The sequence below is a fragment of the Pongo abelii genome, chromosome 2 (genome assembly GCF_028885655.2).
Source record: "Pongo abelii isolate AG06213 chromosome 2, NHGRI_mPonAbe1-v2.0_pri, whole genome shotgun sequence".
Taxonomy (NCBI): Eukaryota; Metazoa; Chordata; class Mammalia; order Primates; family Hominidae; genus Pongo; species Pongo abelii.
In genome coordinates, this window is record NC_085928.1 from 126149313 (window position 1) to 126169647 (window position 20335).

Genomic DNA, 20335 nt, shown 5'->3' on the forward strand with positions numbered 1-20335 from the left:
GACCCCTTCCTTACAGCTTGTACAAAAATTAACTCAACATGGATTAAAGACTTAAGTGTAAGACCTAAAACCATAAAAGCCCTAGAAGAAAATCTAGGCAATACCATTCAGGACATAAGCATGGACAAAAACTTCATGACTAAAACACTGAAAGCAAGGGCAATGAAAGCCAAAACTGACAAATGGGATCTAATTAAACTAAAGAGCTTCTGCACAGCAAAAGAAACTATCATCAGAGTGAACAAGCAACCTACAGAATGGGAGAACATTTTTGCAATCTATCCATCTGACAAAGGGCTAATATCTAGAATCTACAAAGAACTTAAACAAATTTACAAGAAAAAAAAAACATCAAAAAGTAGGCCAAGGATATGAACAGACACTTCTCAAAAGAAGACATTTATGCGGTCAACAAACACATGAAAAAAAGCTCATCATCACTGGTCATTAGAGAAATGCAAATCAAAACCACAATGAGATACCATCTCACGCCAGTTGGAATGGCAATCATTAAAAAGTCAGTAAACAACAGATGCTGGAGAGGATGTGGAGAGACAGAAACACTTTTACATTGTTGGTGGGAGTATAAATTAGTTCAACCACTAAATTAGTTCCACACTGTGTAAGACAGTGTGGTGATTCCTCAAGGATCTAAAACCAGGAATAACATTTGACCCAGCAATTCCATTGCTGGGTATATACCCAAAGGATTATAAATCATGCTACTATAAAGACACATGCACACGTATGTTTATTGCAGCACTGTTCACAATAGCAAAGACTTGGAACCAACCCAAATGCCCATCAGTGATAGATTGGATTAAGAAAATGTGGCACATACACATCATAGAATACTATGCAGCCATAAAAAAGGATAAGTTCATGTCCTTTGCAGGGACATGGATGAAACTGGAAACCATCATTCTCAGTAAACTAACACAGGAACAGAAAACCAAACATCTCATGTTCTCATTCATAAATGGGAGCTGAACAATGAACACATGGACACAGGGATGGGAATATCACACACCAGGGCCTGTTGGGGGTGGGGGGCTAGGGGAAGAATAGCATTAGGAGAAATACCTAACTAATGTAGATGATGGGTTGATGGGTGCAGCAAACCGCCATGGCACATGTATACCTATGTATCAAACCTGCACATTCTGCATGTGTATCCCTGAACTTAAAGTATAATAAATAAAAGTAAATACATACACTTCTCTCCGGACTTCTTTTCCTCTGCAAATTGCAAGAAGTTCATTTCATAAAATTTAAGATTTATGGAAATTCACTACATGTCATAACAATGAAACAGACTAATGCTGATCAAATATTTTGGTGAACTTCCTGGTTTTCAAAAGTTATTTTGAGCCTGGGCCCAAATTCCAACTTGCTGCAGGAACACATCCTTAAAAATAGCATGGCTTTCCTGCAAAAGGCATTTGGCCATTTGCTGAAGTGCATCCAAAATGACACAGAAACCAGCCACTACTCATCAAAACTAAGACTTTCCCCCACCTTTCCCTTTTTAACTGAATGTCTATTAAGAAAGCAAAGTTATTTAAAGCCATTTCTAAAACTCAACAGTGAGCTGTACCTTAAAAGATAGACAGATCATAATGTTGCTTGTGATAGTTTCCAAAGATTAATTTTATAAATGAGAAAGAAAGAACTCTGATATTGATGAATAGTTGATTAAATAATATAAGAGAAAGAAAAGTGATCATTTCAAATGTATAGTTACATTTTATCTCAGTAATTATTAATTTCAATATACTTAAACACATACTTGGTTCTCTTTGCAAAGAGTAAACAGAAGATCAAATTGATTTACAAACCACTTTCAGAAAAAATATCTCATTTATTCCTCACAACAGTGCTTGGTTTACATAGTTCCATCCCCATTTTACATATGAGGAAACTAGATTATCATTCCACCACCCAGCTAGTTAAAAGCTTCATCAAGACATTATAGATGATAATCAATGGCATGGGATCTGGAACCTGACAGAAATGTACTCAACTTCTAGGCCTTCTATTTACTGGTTATATGACTTAAGACAAGTTAGTATGTAAAATATGAACCCAGATAGGCTTTACAACTCAACATCCTATGACACAATATCAGAATGCTAAGGAATACATGAGGAAAACAAGGAGGACAGAAATACATACATACTTTACTTTGACAAATAAGATATTTCACCATTGTGAGTCTATCTCCACTCTCCACTCTAAGTAATTATCATAGAATCTAAAAATACTTAGAAGAAGCAACCCACTCAATGAGTGATATGTTGGTTGTTTGGTGTCTTATTTGTTTTTAATATCTATACATGTGCTGCCTCCTTGTTAAAGCAATATGAGGCAACTCACAATAAAATTCACCACTGTGGTGATGCTCTCGTGCACTTCTTCTCTCCTCAAGCTTTGGTTTTTATGTGCTTGGAATGCCCTTTTCCCCACCCCGTACCACCAGAGAGAGAGAGAGCAGGAACTAAAGATAGGTGTGAATGCCCACACATTTCAGTGTATGTAAAGCAAGATCTAGAAGGCTATCTACTAAAACTGTTCATGAGAATCCCTGAAAAATGATGTAGTTTTTACTTTCTATATTGTTAGATTTCTTATAATGAATATGTTTAACTTCTCTCTATACACTTTAAATTACATTTTTCCATCTTCCTGATGATACCTCCAAAGACACTGATTCAGCAGGGAAGGGTCCAGGATTTTGATCTTCGAAAATCTCCCAGAGACTCTATTAAGCAGTCAGTTTTGGGTACCATGGTTGAAATAACTGATTCCAGTGTAAGTAGCAAGTGAAATTTTGTTTTTTAGGAAAAGTTTCAACTCTATTAAACAATTATTTAAAAAATTATTTCCTTTTATTTTGTAATAGTTTGATTCCACTACAAATATACATTCTCTAAGTTTATTAGATTTGAATTACCTCTGAGAATTATAATAGCTTGGCCAGCCATTTTAAGTTATCCATTTTTGAACAAAGGGCCTATACAATCATTGTAAAGCATATGTCTGTTAGGCAAATTTCACAAACCATTTAAAAATTAAGGCAAACAATAAATATATAAATACAAACATCAGGGTCTTTTAATTCTAAATTTTTAACACTAACTTAAATACCATTTGACTGGCTCTAAAAATCATGGCCATTCTCAAAATATGAAATAGAAAGTTACTGCAAATATAAACTTTGGTATAATTTGTACCTATTTCACTAAACATTTTTAAAGTTTTAACTTTGGATAAATATAAAGATGCCAATATTTTTATAATTAACTTGAAAATGTATAATGTTCTAAAACTCAGACATCAAAGCATCTATTTCTTTAAATTTATTAGTTATATCCTCAATACATTCTCCAGCTTTTAATTTTATCCCATCAATTACAAGATAGTCCTCTTCATAGTGATTTTCAAACAGACTGCCTGCAGGAGCTTCTGGGCTGCATTTAGATAACTGCAAAACAACCATATAATTAATCGGAACTACGTCAAATTTACCTGATTACTTGAACAAAACATAAAGTAGTCAGTAATTCCGCAAGCCGCATTAGCTACACAAACTTTTCTGTTTTTCTAGTGTTCAAATAATAATCACTATATATAGTATAATGCAGGGTGAATGCGTTTATATAAGAAAAAGTTATTATTTAGGTCTGCGTCTATTCCCCAGCCTTATACATTTTTAGTTTTAATTTTATGCTCTGGAAAAATGTGATAATTCTAATTCTATGTGAGTTTTCTATGTTGTTTTATTTTTTACATTATTGTTATAGGGAATACAACTTAAAATGTGACTGTTTTAGTCACATTTTCTGTGGTCATCTTGTCAAAAGGTCATCTGCATTACTTAAAAATAGTGATAATTTGCTCTTGCTTAGTGGGAAAGGACACTAGTAAAAACAATGCATATGTGGATTTATTTGATTTATAACTTCAGAGTTTATTAAAGATAGGGTTCACTTCCCATGTAATTCAAGGGAAAAAGTATATATGTAGTGCATATAAATATTTTCACATATCAAATATGTACCCTTTTATATAAATAATTTTTCAGTAAACTGTTTTATTTGTATATGGATTATTCAATTTGTGAATTATTCAGGTGGATTTATAAAAATCTAAAATTTATTTCCTCCGATTGCTTGCCAAGTCAGGGCATGTCACCCAATGTCAATATTAGCTTAAGAAGAACATAATTAGGAAGGTGACTCTATGTAGGAAAATAATTTCATAAAACATTTCAATGACATATAGAAATGAGTTTTGATTATCTATGTGTATAAGCTTTTTTCCATGTTTTTACACTCATCCATTGATGTAAACGCCTGAGATAATCCAATTGAAACCTCACAGGTGAAATGAATGATGAAAACATCATCAAATTTACAACTTTGAAAACAGCTTATACAATATCTGCTCAGAGAATCAACGTGCTCAGGACTTTAAAATTCTTCGAGGTCTCTTTGGAGTACTTAACTTATAAGAGGCCACCTTCCCCTAAAAACAACACATCTCCAGCTTTAAGTGGAGTTGTTTTTGGGAGACATATTAATTATTTCTAATAACAATAAATAAATAAATAAATAAATGAAATCCAACATGTGATTATTTCTTTACTTTTAAACTGAAATTTCTCCAGCTTTGCTAGTTGGTTTCACTGTTATTCTCCTCATTTAAAAGTGAACAAGAACCCAAATATCCTGAATCTGGCATGAATGCCAGACTTACAAAGCTCAGTGTGCAGAGTGCTTATGAATCAGTAACCAGGAGGCACTCACCTGCTCACTAGCCCGTTAAAATAGCTAATTTTTACACTTCTGAAATGCTGTTTGAAAGCATAAAATAATACAACAATCTAAAACAACAAGCAGGCTCCTGCCTGGTGATGGGTTAAAGCTATGTATTTTACCTTAAGAAATAAAAATCAGAAGTATTTCTCTGTTCTATCAAGTTACTACTTATAATGGCAAAACAGAAGTCAATTCTGTGCCTGTAAAAGCTCCAGGACATCGCTACAAAGATCAATCTGGCTGTATTTTTGAAAAGAAACTGCTAACACTGAAAAACACTTCACAAAACCATATGGTATTCAAATAAAACACACATTTGCTGAAAAAGAATAATTTGTATATTAATTATACATATATAGGATGTATGATACCAATCTGCAGGTCTTGTTCTGCAAAAGACCCATACATAGAAAACAGGTCTTTTTTTTAGAAAGGAACCCAACTGGAAAAGTAGCATTTACAACACATGCACATTCAGGTAAAAATTGATATTGCTGATGCTGATTAAGAAAGTTATGTTTTTCAACTAAGTAGGAGTTCTTAACGTTAATATTACTTTCCTTTAGCATAATGATCTCCATAGTAGTACATTCTGTATATTTTATTAATTTCTAACTCAATAAAGGACATGTTTACGAATAATCTTTATTTTTATTGACATTCTGAATGAAATCATACAACCGGGCAGTCTGCTTAAAGGTATAAACCCCTTTGTCCATTTATAAATCCATCTTTTTCTACATCTAGGAACAGACAGACTTCGAGATAGGCAGTTGCTCAAATTGTGAATGTGGGAAAAGAGAGATGAAGTAAGAAAATCTAAGCACTTATTCTCTCTAGCAACTGCCATTGCCAATTTTCAATCTTTAATAATAGCCAAACCTTGGGTGTTTCTTCTTAGGCAAAGCACTTTTCCTGGTTTACCATTTTGTTTTATTATACTTTAAGTTCCAGGGTACATGTGCACAACGTGCAGGTTTGTTACATATGTATACATGTGCCATGTTGGTGTGCTGCACCCATTAACTTGTCATTTACATTAGGTATGTCTCCTAATGCTATCCTTCCCCTCTCCCTCCACCCCACAACAGGCCCCAGTGTGTGATGTTCCCCTTCCTGTGTCCAAGTGTTCTCATTGTTCAATTCCCACCTATGAGTGAGAACACGTGGTGTTTGTTACCATATTTAATCCTCAAAACAATCCTCTGAGGTAAGTGATAAGCCACTTTTTCAAATTACACAAGTCCTTATTGGCAGGACCAGGATTGGGACACAGGATTATATTTCAGAGTCAGTGTCAATATGCTCTCTTGACTCCAGGCACACTGTATACCTAAATGAATGAATGAATAAAGCCTTAAGGTTACAGAACTTCTCACTGCCATTTTTTTTCCTAGTTAGGGAACAGCTGCATTGCCACGTGAAAGTGTCTACCCTATGACTTCTTTTTCTCATACCTACCACATCACTGTTCTGTACTAATGGCATGAGCCTTGTATCACAAACTCATTTTATTGCAGATACATTGAATAAAGCAAGCACATTTGGCCTGAGTTCAACATAGAAAGCCAAATGAAAAAATTAAAAAAGGACGAGTCTAGATATAAATGGTAAAACTTATTCCAGTGAAAAATTCTACCTCCAGTATGTTAATGATAAGGTTTGTCCCTGTAGAGATTATCTTGGTGCATAATCCAGAGAGGGCAGATTTTCCAGTGAGCTCTTGTTATCCTGGCCCCCTCTCCTGACTGTAGAGATTGGCAGCAAGGGGGAATTCTCTCTGGAGTGGCCTACTTCAGCTATAGTGAGCATCATCCATCTTTCTTCACTCCAATCCCAAAGATTTAAAATTAAAAGAATTCCTCTACTTAAACACAGATATTTTTTTCAAATACTGATAGATGTGTTTTGATTTCTTAACAGGTTACTAGTTTATTATTTACCTCATGATAATCAAGGACTCAAATTTCAGACATGAAAAGGTTTTTTATATATTTAAAATGTACAACTAGGAACAATTCTGCTGTTTAAAGAATTTGAAGTTGTTATTTAGGTCTGAAAATAACTATCAATATTACCTTTTCTCCCATATTTATTTCCTCTCCATGTCCTTCTTCTGACTCATCAGGTGTGGCTGTGGGTTGCAGTGCTTGCTGCAGCATTTGCTCCAGCTCTTTTAGTAAAACTTCCGTCTCAGAGACAACTAAAAAAACATGATTAATACAGTAAAAATGCTACATCTCACTTAATTCAATCTAATTCATAATCTTAACTACCCAGAAAGAAGAAATATTTTAAATACTACAAGGTAAAATATAAATGTTTCATGTAATTTTCATACATGACTTCTTCCTGATACAAAATTATTATGAATTTCAAGGTGAATCTTTTACAATTCTTCCTTGAAAAATGTAGGTGATAGTCTTGCTATGTATAAACCATAAAGTAGAAGTGAAATATCAAAAGCTTATTAGAATTTTTTTTAATTAGGGGCCAAGGGCACCAAACTAAATTATATTATTTATAGAAACAGTGTCAGCAAATTTTTCTCTAAAGGGCCAGAGAGCCAATATTTCAGGCTTTGGGAGCCAGATGGTCTGTGACAACAACTCAATTCTGTTATTGTAGCACAAACCATTGACATGTACATAAACAAATGAGAGTGGCTATGTTCCAATAAAACTTTATTTACAAAAACAGGCAGCAGCTGGTGACCACAGTTTGCCAATCTCTACTATAGACTATTAAACTACTGTTTAAAAGGAAAAGTTTTGTAATTAAGTGGCTAGGCTGAACACAGGCTAGTGCCTTCCCAATCCAAATTGCAACACATCTTAATTGCCTAATCTAATTTTTTTTAAAAAAAATACTGCATTTATAAAAGTCTTTTTGTGTCACTGTGACATGCTCATGCCTGTAATCCCAGCACTTTGGGAGGCTGAGGGTGGATCACGAGGTCAGGAGATCGAGACCATCCTGGCTAACATGGTGAAACCCCATCTCTACTAAAAATACAAAAAAATTAGCCTGGCATGGTGGTGGGTGCCCATAGTCCCAGCTACTCGGGAGGCTGAGGCAGGAGAATGGCGTGAACCCAGGAGGCGGAGCTTGCAGTGAGCTGAGATCACACCACTGCACTCCAGCTTGGTCGACAGAGGAAGACTTCATCTCAAAAAAAAAAAAAAAAGGCAAAAAAAAAAATCTGGTAATTCATTGACCTTGCTGAGATAAAACAATATCCCCACCAAAGAAATAAAAGCCTACTATAACTCTAGGCTTAACTACTGATTAAAAATATGCATTTGAATTCTTGACTTAAATAAAACAAACATTTTCATTTGATATAGGGCCTAGTGAAGCCTTTGCTTCAAAGAAAGGAGGCCACATGTGGCCTGCTGTCTTGCATCAGAGGCAGATGGAGCATCTAAGAAGCTCTTCCAAAAACAACGTAATTCAGAGAGAAAGGCTGTGAGTACACATCCCTTCATCTTCCACTTGTTAGTAAAATCTAACATACCACCTTCTATTATCTGCAGTTCATGGGCAAGTCAGCAAAAATCACACCTAATAGAGCAGCTGAAAGGTCATGGAAAATGAAAATACCCAAACAGGACATAAGTAGGAAAATTTTAAATTCTGCTAAAGTACTTATTAAATAATGTTAAATAAAATCATAGCAGGTTATGAATAGGTTTCCCTTTCTTGGTTGTCATTACAGTACTGGAAAAACTACTTTAAGTTTATATTTTTCATAACACAAGTTTGTCTTGAAAATAATTTTTCTGTCAATATTTACTGCTTTCCCCAAGCACTTTCATCTTCAATTAACAAATATTTACTGTTTACCTACTAAGGGGCAGGAACACAAGAAAATAGGCATAGACTAATAAGCCTTCCTAGCTATCACCTCCTCCTAGTCAATTTTAGGTTTTCTCTATGGAAAACCTCTTTCAAAATAGTTTGAAACAAGCTTTCTGATAAGCAACTCCACATCTTATAAAAAGTTCTCATGTTTAAAAACAAACAAGCAAAGCCTGTAATTAACATGTTAGTTGCATCCACATAGATCTGTGTTCTAGGGTTACTGCTAAGGCCTAAGAACACAGAGTATAGAATGCTAGATTCTAAAACAGTGGCATTCAAAATTGTGTGGGCATAATAGTCACCTGGGGAGTTTATTTAAAAATATAACAATGCCATGTCTATCAAATCAGGATTTTCTAGAGGAATTTACGTTTTTTATTGAAGCACTTTTGTTAATAAAACTAACACCCTCTTTAAGACAGATTTCTTATTTAGCAACCTGTTAATAGATGGCTGCTCATGGTTATTTTCACACCAATTCCCCAGTTCCACTCACAAATGTTAAGTTTTCCTACTTTACATTCTGAGTCTATGGAAATTGACAATGACATTTAATACACTGTTGAGAAGATAGATTTGAAGCTACGCTGTAAAAGAAAAAACAGCAAACAAACATCTTTATATTTCTAGTGTCAGGCTAAAACACAATCAGTTTATGATAATAAATATCATTGCCAAATGGCATTGTAGGCTCTCTGTTTTCAAGTGATCTGAAGAAATACGTACACTGCCTTTTGATCAAAATTAGACAAAATAATGGATGACTTCATAAGTCAACTAGGGTTTACAACACCAACCTGACTGCTGCCAGCTTCTGCTTGAGAGCAGTGGGAGGTTTGCTTTTCTAAATAAGTGTTCCTATATTGTAAATGAAGTTAAAAAATAATTCTCAAAAAATAGCAGTTACCGTAATCTACAAACTATGTTATCAAAATTGGTCAGTGATATCCTCCAAAGATACGGACAAAATGAATGCCTTTGCTGATTGCATGACCAATCATCTTCTATCAACACTAATTATCTTGTAGTTTCTCTGACTTGTTTCAATTTATTGTTGAGAGTGAAGTGGTAGCATTACGGCTACTCCATTACTCAGAGAAAGTTAAAAAAAAAAAAAAGAAATGAAAGAAAAAATATGTATCTGTAATAGCAAAGTCCGAATCTAGCTTTTTTTTTTTTTTTGAGACAGTCTCACTCTGTCACCCAGGCTGGAGTGCAGTGGCATGACCTTGGCTCACTGCAACCCCCGCCTCCCGGGTTCAAGCAATTCTCCTGCCTCAGCCTCCCAAGTAGCTGGGACTACAGGCACATACTACCACACCCAGCTAATTTTTGTATTTTTAGTAGAGACAGGGTTTTACCATGTTGGCCAGGCTCATCTTGAACTCCTGACCTCAGGTGATCCACCTGCCTCAGCCTCCCAAAGTGCTGGGATTACAGGCGTGAGCCACCATGCCCAGCCCCATATCTAGCTTTTAAAAATTAATGTGTAGAAAATAAATCAGTGTTGTTTTTCCATTCCTGATAAGAAATAACTCACAGTTTGTCTCAATAACTCAGTCACTATTTTAAAAACTTTCAAATATATATTTATGGAGTTTTCTTTCACTTCGACTTGTCTATTAAATGTTTAAGAAGCTGTTTCCTCCTGATAGAGTTTGGATATGTGTCTCTGCCCAAATCTCATGTTGAATTGCAATCTACAGTGTTGGAAGTGGGGCCTGGTAGGAGGTAAGTGCATCACGGGAGCAGATTTCTCACGAATGATTGAGTACTATCCCCTTGGTACTGTCCTTGTGATAGTGAGTGAATTCTCATGAAATCTGGTCATTTAAAAGTGTATGGCAACTCTCCCCTCTTTTGTTCCTGCTTTTGCCATATGACATGCCTGCTCCCCCTTTACCTTCTGCCATGATTGCAAGCCTTCTGGGAAGGCTCCCAGGAGCCAAGCACCACGCTTCCTAGAAAGCCTGCAAAACTGTGAGCCAATGAAAACCTCTTTTCTTATAAATTACCCAGTCTTTGGTATTTCTTTATAGCAATGCAAGAACAGACTAACACATTCCCTTATATAGTAGCTACTGGTTGGGTTACCCCAAAGTTGGCACTAAAAAAAAATCCTAAATAAATTTGCAGGGCTATGTCAATGTTGAAATTCTGAAAGCATTTTAATAAAAGAGAAGGGTGATGAGGAGGAAAAAGTACTTAGTTTTCTTTTATTTTCTAAAAGAAAAGTGTTAGAGTCTAAAAGTTTTCCTGCTTTACATTCTGGGTGTAAAAAAACAAGTTTTTTTTTAAAAATAACTACTTCATCCTTTCTGTAACCCAGAGTGGAGTGCAGTGGCGTGATCATAGATCACTGCAAGCTCAAACTCCTGGGATCAGGTGATCCTCCCACCTCAGCTTTCCCAGTAGCTAGGAACTGGGCATGTGCCACCATGCTCAGTTAATTTTTTTTTTTTTTAATTTTAGTAGAGATGAGGTCTCACTGTGTTGCCCAGGCTGGTCTTTAACTCCTGGGCTCAAGGGAGCCTCCCACCTCAGCCTCCCAAGGTGCTAGGATTACAGGCATGAGCCACTGCACCTGGCTTTCCTTTCTTTTAATAAGACTACAACGACTGACTTATTTAGCCAATTGAAATGCAATGCCATAGGATCCCCTGGGAGTGGCTTCAAGGAAAAGGGAATATATCACTGATAACTCCTCAGGGTTTAATGGGCTTTGAACATGACTGCCAAAGTTCCACATTGCAAATAAGCGTTTTACTGCTTTTCAAGACTAAATAAAATGTAGAAGGAGGAAATTGCCTTTGAAAACTAAAACTTTCTCCCTGCATTCCACATTCACTCTACTGTGTTCTAACCAACGACAATTTAGTTGGAAGCCCTAGGCTTCTGCTTTTCTTTCTTCTCTCTCTTTGGCACTGCTAGGATCCCAGTAAGTTTGGAATGAAGAAGTCTGGATTGAAATGTATAGTTGTTGGTATTTCTTCCCACAGCTGCTGGTGCTTTATTTATTTATTTATTTATTGAGAGGGAATCTCGTTCTGTCATTCTGTCGCTCTGTCGCCCAGGCTGGAATGCAGTGGTGTGATCTCGGCTCACTGCAACCTCTGCTTCCCAGGCTCAAGTGATTCTCCTGCCTCAGCCTCCAGAGTAGCTGGGATTACAGGTGCATGCCACCACGGCCAGCTAATTTTTGTATTTTTAGTTGAGACTGGTTTTACCATGTTGACCAGGCTGGTCTTGAACTCTTGACCTCAAGTCATCTGCCTGCTTCGGCCTCCCAAAGTGCTAGGATTACAGGCGTGAGCCACCGTGCCTGGCCTGGTGTGTTATTTTAAAAAATTAAATACATGACTAAGACAGAGAAAATTTAATTCAAGGAAATAGAAACCTAAATAAAATTTAAAAGCCCTGGTATATAAATCAATAACAAAAATGATTCATTAATATTGCTCATATATATGTGTATATATACACACACGTATATATGTGTAAAAATGTATACATATGTACACACATGTATATATGTATATACACAAACACACACAGGAGATCTTTTTTTTTTTTCCTTCAAAGGACTACAACTACATTCTGTGGAATTATATATAGGTTAAAGAACTAAAAGCAGGACAGGCTTTCACATACCCATGTTCTCCTTTGATAAGGCATCATCAGAACAAACATTTTCAAAAGAGCATTTTAAAATTGCTTTCCTAGAAAAATAATTTGACAGATTTAGTTTCAAAAGATCAATCATGTATATTTAAATGACCATTTATGTCTATTCATTGGTAACTGTAGATTATAAATGCATATATTTTCTAAAGGTAATTCTCTTGGTTGTTTCATGTAGTAACAAAGTATGTTGCAGTGAAAAACAAAGAAGACTAATATTGATTTGAGCTCTCACTAGGTGCAAAGCATTAACAATTTACCAAGCACCTTACACTGGCTTTTTCATAATCCTCCTCCAAAACACCTACTAATTGTTACTGTCATTATATAAAGAAACTGAGAATTTGAGATATCAGAGAAAAATGAGAAATTTCACAACTTAGGTAAATGGTGGAACATGGTAGAACTAAACTCTGTCAGACTGCAAAATCCATACTGTTTCCACAATTCTATGTTGCTGACACAGAGTCAGAAAAAAATTTGCTCAAATGTACTTTCTCTAACCATAAGATCTTGAGAAAGTCACTAACTTCTCCAAGCCAGGGATTCTTCATTTTTTAAAATGGAGATTATAATATACTTCCTAACAATTTGATAGGGTTACTGTGAAGTGTAATGAAATAAGGCAGTGAAAGTCCATTTTTAAAATTTAGTTATTCATCTTCTGAAAAAGTACAAAGAAGGGCTACCTATTGGTGTCAGTCCTTGTTTTTGAGTAGGACCCCTCCTAACACAGCACTGATTACCATTCTTTAAAAAATGACTGGTTCAACGATAAACACTAAAAATTGTCATCTGTGGCTTATTAGTTCACTATGAAAACCTGTTTCTGGTTTACGTTACCTATTTTTAAACTAAAAACCTGATTCTCTTCTGATTGCTCATAAGATATTAATCTTTAAAAGTTCTGTTTCAAAATATTTCATGAATATAAAGCTTTTTCCGTACTTCTAAGACTACTACTTATAATTCTATTAATTCTTTTAGAAAACTGTAAACACAGTATTTTCCAAGTGAAGCAGAATCAAGGATTGTGAGAAAGGTCAGGCAATAACTCAATCCAATATATATTTCAATTTTATCACAATACTATTTAATTTCAAAAAGCATACCTTTTCCTTTTTCTAAATTTGGGCTTCTTCTTTTCAATATTATTTTTAGAAATCTGCTTCTATAATACAAAAACAAAAATATGAGTTAGTTCGTATAGGACTAAATCAGCTCAGTAAAATAATGGGTCCCACGCAGTTCAAGTAATTTAGTCAGAAGAAACACCCTGGCCGATAACCCTAAACAACATCTTTACGTCTAGTCAACCACTGCATAGTCACTGCAATTGCATGGATCTGCTCATCTTTCAGGAGTGCTAAACTGATTTGATTTGGATGCCTACCTCCCATATTATCCACTCCCCCTTACATAACTTCACAAACACATAAAAATAGTAATAAAAACACGTTGAAGTTGTACACACATATATAACCTTTAGATAAAGAAAAAAAATCAAATGCCAGAAGCACATGAAATGCAAAGCCATTAATATATAGGTGGAAACTGACATAGTGAGGACCCAAAAGAAATTTGTACCAGGATAAGGGGCCAAAGGAGTTTAAGCTGGGCTTTTCATGTCTAGGTAAAGATAAGTGACATGTTTTAAGGGTGACACTGGTTAGAGAGCTGTGCTAATAATGTTCAATAAACCCTAGGGACTTCAAGGATTTTTTCTATCCATAACAAGAAAATAGGAAAAACTTCACTCACTGGGACACAAAAGCAATAAGGTAGTATGCAGTCTGACATGGGGAATTAAATGGCAAAAAGCAATAATCCTAAAAGAATGAAAACACTAGATCTACACCATTAAAGTGAGAAATCCAATTTCATGTCTCCTGAGATTTTCCAATCGAATAATTAACATGAAGACTTAGCCAGGACTTCTAAAATCACCAAGACAAAAGTAAGCAAAAGAGCCAAGAAATTAATGTAAAAATGTATACAGGGTCTTTGTAATTCACAAGTATCAAGAGCATATAGATCATCTGGAGAAGAAAAAAACCCATAAAATAATTATATTTGCACTGTATAGTTCAGTTGACATAAAACTAAAAACAGGCAAAGCTAAACTGTGGCACTACAAGTCAGGATAGCAGTTACCTTGGAGGTAGGAAGTGTGACTAGAAGAGGGCATGAGAACACTTCTGGAGTTCTGGAAATGTTTTGCTTCTTGATCTGGTGCTGGTTAGAGGGGAATGCTCATTTTATAAAAATTCATCTAATTTTATCTACATTTATGATTTTCATTTTGTATGTTTGTATTACAGCAATAAACCTAAATTTAAAATAACTATTTAAGTTATTAAAGGGTTAAAATGGATTGGAAACTATAATGAACAACTTCAGGTTCTATGATATCTATGAGCCGTGAAAGAATTTTTAAGAAGAGCCAAATAGCACTTCTAGAATTAAAAAAAAGTCAAGTCATTGAATTTAAAATTCAATGGATGAATTAACGAGCTGATTAGATACACTGAAGAAAGAATAACTATTCTGGAAGATAGATTTGATGAGATCGCCAAATCTATAGCAGTGAGAGACAAAAATACTTTTTGGAAAAGTAGCTAAGAATCATGGAGAATAGAATGATAAGGTCAAGAATATTTCTGAAAGGAGTTGCATAAGAATAATATAGAAACAAAATGGAAGATAAAATATTTGAAGTGATAATGACTAAGAATATTCCAGAATTAGGCCAGGCATGGTGGTTCACACCTGTAATCCCAGCACTTTAGGAGGCCAAGGCAGGCTGATTATCAGAGGTGAGGAGTTTGAGACTAGCCTGCTCAACATGGCAGAATGCTGTCTCTACTAAAAATAAAAAATAAAAAAATCAGCCAGGCATGGTGGTGCACACCTGTAATCCCAGCTACTCGGGAGGCTGAGGCACGAGAATCGCTTGAATCCTGAAGGCGGAGGCTGCAGTGAGTTGAGACTGCACCACTACACTCCAGCCTGGGTGACAGAGCGAGATTCTGTCTCAAGAAAGAAAAAAAAGAATTTTCCATGTCAGTTTGTAAAAGCCCATGGTGCCAAGCTATAAAGGTAAGACAATTAGGCTGTAATAGACACCATATCAAAACAATATCAAGAACATATCTTCAATAAACAATATCCAATAAAACTATAATTCAAGAAGGTAGCCATATGTGTGTGTTTGTTGATACTGAGGAGTATAAAAAGGTTTAATACTATTTTCTCTGCTTTTTGTGATTGTTGATTTCCATGATTATGAAAAAAATTACAATTTTTAAAATAACATTTTTCAAGAGTGAGAACTAAAAAGATAGAACTTTGCTGAAAGAGTTACTACAGAATGTACTTTGGAGGAAGAAGATTAATCTAGAAAAATCAAAAAGAAGTGAAGATAAGTAAATTAAGTGCTCAGCATTATGTAAATCTAAATAAACACTGACCTAAAAAAAGACAAATTGGTAATGGAGTAAAGAACAAAGAGGATTTACAAAAGTAGACAACTGAATGGAAGAGGAAAAGGGGTTAGACAAAGGTGAAACCATCTTAAGAACCTTGAATTATTCAGAAGAAGAGTGATGGTGATTAGGTTTACATTGTTAAACCCATTAAGCATGTTCATATTTAAGGATAATCACCAAAAGAAGAGAAATATAATTTATATTTTTTTTAAAAAAAATCATTTCTATTATGTCCAAAAATATGTACTTCAATGGATAGAAAAATTCATAGATTTAACACTTGGATAGACAGATAATGCCTGTCTATTCAGCACATTTATTATCAGAATTTGCTGCTAACATTTTTGAAAACATTTTTGAAAAAATTTTTCAAATTAAGTACTTTCCATTTAAAATCTTGTTTACATTATGTACATTCATTTGCTATATTTTCAAGTTTCATAATTTTGTTCAAAACCCACTTTAAGCTATTAGTTCCCATGAGTTAGGATCCAACAATATGAGCCATATAAAGAACAGACACTTGCTCCGAGTTGGTTCACATCCGGATAGTTGAATGACCTCCTGAGTTCCCTTACTGCCATGAAATTCAATTCATCTTCCAGATTGTCATATGTTTACCTCTTCCCCTCTTTTCTCTCCAGTGTTGATCCTTTTCACTTCAGCATTGATTATGCCCAGGATCTTTCTTGACATCTGGGGTAGATTCTTAGCCTTGACTCTCATCTTGATAGCTGAAAAGGCTACAAGTTCCAGAATGTAGCTACCAGGTGGTAGAGACTCAATCTGGTTCCCTTAATGACCATGGAGTAGAGATTCTGTTCTAATTGTTTCAATCCCTGCTAATCCTCAGTGGACATGCACAGTATTTGTAAATGACTAATACAGTTAAGAAACTTGTACATCATCATCTTCTCATGGAAGATCCTAGACTTTCCTTACAGAAACTGGTGGCTTCTTTTCTTATGTCTTCAGGTTGGTTGAGGTTCCTCTTGGTTTGGTGGGGCATCTCTGATGCACAGTGAAACAGCTAGGAATGCTCTCCTGTAGGTCTAGGGTTGGCTGAGGTAGGTAGCTCTGCCCTACATGACTTGCATTTTCCTAAGGCCACTGGGTAAACTTGGGTTAGTGTAGAGCTAAAAAGATAGAACTTTGCTGACAGAGCTACTACAGAATGTACTTTGGAGGAAGAAGATTAATCTAGAAAAATCAAAAAGAAGTGAAGATAAGTAAATTAAGTGCTCAACATTATGTAAATCTAAATAAACAGTGACCTAAAAAAAGACAAATTGGTAATGGAGTAAAGAACAAAGAGGATTTACAAAAGTCAAAAGAAAAGCAAAAATACACAAGCCTCTTAAGGACTACATTGGAATTATCGCTCTGTCACTCCGACGTTATTCCATGGGCCAAAGTAAGTCACAAAGTTCAGCCAAAGGCATGCAGTGGGGCAATATACTCTTCTTTAGAAAGAGCAATTGCAAAGGGTGTGGCTAAAAGAAGGTGGTCACATCTCCTGATTTCAAAAGTTATGATAAAGCTACAGTAATCAAGATAGTATGGTATTGGAATAAGAACAGAAGAATAAATCAATAGAATAGAATTGGGAGTCCAGAAAAAAACTCTCATGTACATGGTCAACTGATTTTTAGCAAAGGTACCATGACAATTCAGTAAGAAAAGAATAGTCTTTTCAACAAATAGTACTCAGACAACTGGATATCCACTTGCAAAATGAAGTTCAACCTGTACCTCACATCATATATAAAAGTTAAAATGGACGAAAAATGTAAATGTTAGAGATAAAACTTACAACTCTTAGAAGAAAACACAGGGGCAAATCTTTATAATCTTGGATTAGTTAATGGTTTCTTAGCTATGACACCAGAAACACAAACAACAAAAGAATAAATTGGATGTCATCAACATTTTAAAACTTCTGTGATTTTAAAGGACACAATCAAGAAAGTGAAAAAATCTACATAATGAGAAAAAAATATTTTCAAATCATATATTTGGTAAGAAATTGTATCTAGAATATGTAAAGAACTCACAATAAAAATACAATACGTCTATTAAAATATGCGCAATGAATTCGAATGGACATTTCTCCAAAGAAGATGTATAAACAGCCAATAAGCACACAAAAAGATGCTTAATATCATTAGTCATTAGAGAAATGAAAATCAAGACCACAATGACATACCACTTCAACCTACTAGGATAGCTAATATTTTTAAAAAAATAGACAATGACAAGTGTTCACAGGGATGTGAAGAAATGGAAATCTTTATTTATTGCTGGTGGGAATATAAAATGGTACAGCTACTTTGGAATATAGTTTAGTAGTTCCTCAAAACCTCAAATTTAGAGTTACCCTATGATCTAATAATTCCAATCCTAGGTATATACACAAGAAAAATAGAAGCATATGCCCATACAAGAACCAGTACATGATTGTTCATAATGGCATTATTTATAATAGCCAAAGAGTAGAAACAACCCAAATGTCCACCAATGGATAAAGTGTGGTATATCTATATAATGAAATATTATTCAGCCATTAAAAATGATGAAGTACTGACACATGCTACAATATAGATGAAAAGTGAACAGCCAGACATAAAAGTATTATATGATCTAAAATGTCTAAAAAAGGCAAATCTATAGAAGCAGAAGATAGATTCCGTGGTTACCACGGAAAAGGGCAAGGTGGGAAATGGGCAGCGACGGCTAATGGGTATAAAGTTTCCTTTCAGGGTGATGAAAAACTGTTCTAAAATTAGCTAGTGATGTTGGTTGCAAAGCTTTGAAAAAACTGAATTGTACATTTAAAAAAAATGAACTGTATGATATACAAATTAAATCTCAATAAATCTGTAATTTAAAAAACGGAACGACATGGAAAGGTTGAAAGGGACAGGGGCAGTGGCTCACGCCTGTAATCCCAACACTTTGGGAGGCCAAGGTGGGCAGATCACTTGAGGTCAGGAGTTCAAGACAAGCCTGGCCAACAAGGTGAAACCCCATCTCTACTAAAAGTACAAAAATTAGCTGGTGTGATGGTATACAGCAGTAATACTCAGGAGGCTGAAGCTACTCAGGAGGCTGAAGCACGAGAATTGCTTGAACCCGGGAGGTGTAGGTTACAGTAAGCCAATATTGCATCACTGCACTACAGCCTGGGTGATGGAGTGCGACTCTGTCTCAAAGAAACAAAAACAAAACAAAACAAAACAAAAAGGTTGAAAGTGAGGAGCTGGAATATAATATATTCATAATTATTAACAAAAGAAACCTAATGTAGCTATATTCATGTAGAAAAAAGCAGACATTAAGTCAAAAAGCACAGTCAGAGATAAAAAGGGTTATTACTAAATGCTAGAAAAAATTCACTCAGAAAATATAATTGTCTTGACCTGTCTATTATCTAAAATATTAGTGCAATAATTTTGATGTTTGTTCCCTGCAAACTTCTTGTTGAAATTTGAGCTCCAGTGTTGGAGGTGGGGCCTAATGGGAGGTGTTTTGGGTTATAGGGGTAAATCCTTCATAAATGGATCAATGCCCTTCTTTGTGGGTGAGTTCTCAGTCTATTAATTCTCACTACAGTTGGTTGTTAAAAAGAGCCCTGCTGACTCCCCTTTGCCTTCTATCATGAGTGGAAGCATCCTGGGCCCCTCACCAGAAGCTGAGCAGACACCAGCACCATTCTTCTTGTACAGCCTGTAGAACCCTGAGCAAAATAAATCTTTACTTTATTAATTACCCAGTATTCCTTTATAGCAACACTAAATGAACTAAGACACGTAGCTTTAAAATGTACAAAGTGAAAACACAAGAATTACAGGGGTTTTTTTTATCTCTCTTAAAATTTCTTACACAATTTACCTCTCAAAAAATAATAAAGCAGAAAAAATATAGTGATAGGATAATTCAACCACAAAAATAATAAGCCTAATATAATGAACATATATTAAACCTAGCATTGAATAATTAAAGAATAAATATTGTTTCCAAGCCTGAAACATTTATAAATTTGACCACCTACTGGGTCACAGAGGAAGTCTCAAAAATATTAAAGTAATCTCTATTTTACAGACCACATTAACTGACAAAAATGCAATAACATGTGAAATCAAAACCCAAAAGGTAGCTAACTAAAATTTGTAATAAATTCATAGAAGCCAAGATTGCACCACTGTACTCCACAAAGGCAGATCCCATCTCAAAAAAAAAAAAAATATATTGAAATGTTGTCTAAATCACTGACCTCCATCTCCAAAGAAAATGTAGAGCAATTATTTCTATCTTGTTATTAAGTATCAAATTATCTGCACGTTTGAATATAAAGTAAAAAGGTTTACTACAAGAGGAAATAAGATTAAAAGATAACAACAAGTGAAAAGTACTTTATCGGTACTAATGGAAATACCATTAAACAGTTACCATAAATCACAGAGATTCTTGTTGAAAAAAATT

At 35.0% G+C, this 20335-nt stretch overlaps 1 protein-coding gene across 6 annotated transcripts in view; it reads right to left on the reverse strand.

The window, feature by feature from the left end:
- Positions 1-2866: 2866 nt before the first annotated feature.
- Positions 2867-20335, reverse strand: part of ZCWPW2 (zinc finger CW-type and PWWP domain containing 2) — a 176962-nt gene continuing 159493 nt past the window's right edge. For 4 of the 6 annotated variants that reach the window (XM_054552443.2, XM_054552445.2, XM_054552447.2 and 1 more), the window contains 5 exons: positions 19539-19589; positions 13478-13536; positions 12336-12403; positions 6899-7023; positions 2867-3484 (listed from right to left, as the gene is read on the reverse strand). In XM_054552443.2, coding sequence (XP_054408418.2) covers positions 3323-3484; positions 6899-7023; positions 12336-12403; positions 13478-13536; positions 19539-19589 — 465 coding nt within the window. In that variant the 3' untranslated portion in view covers positions 2867-3322. The remainder of the gene's footprint in view (positions 3485-6898; positions 7024-12335; positions 12404-13477; positions 13537-19538; positions 19590-20335) is intronic. The other 2 variants (XM_054552444.2, XM_054552448.2) reach the window with 1 other exon arrangement.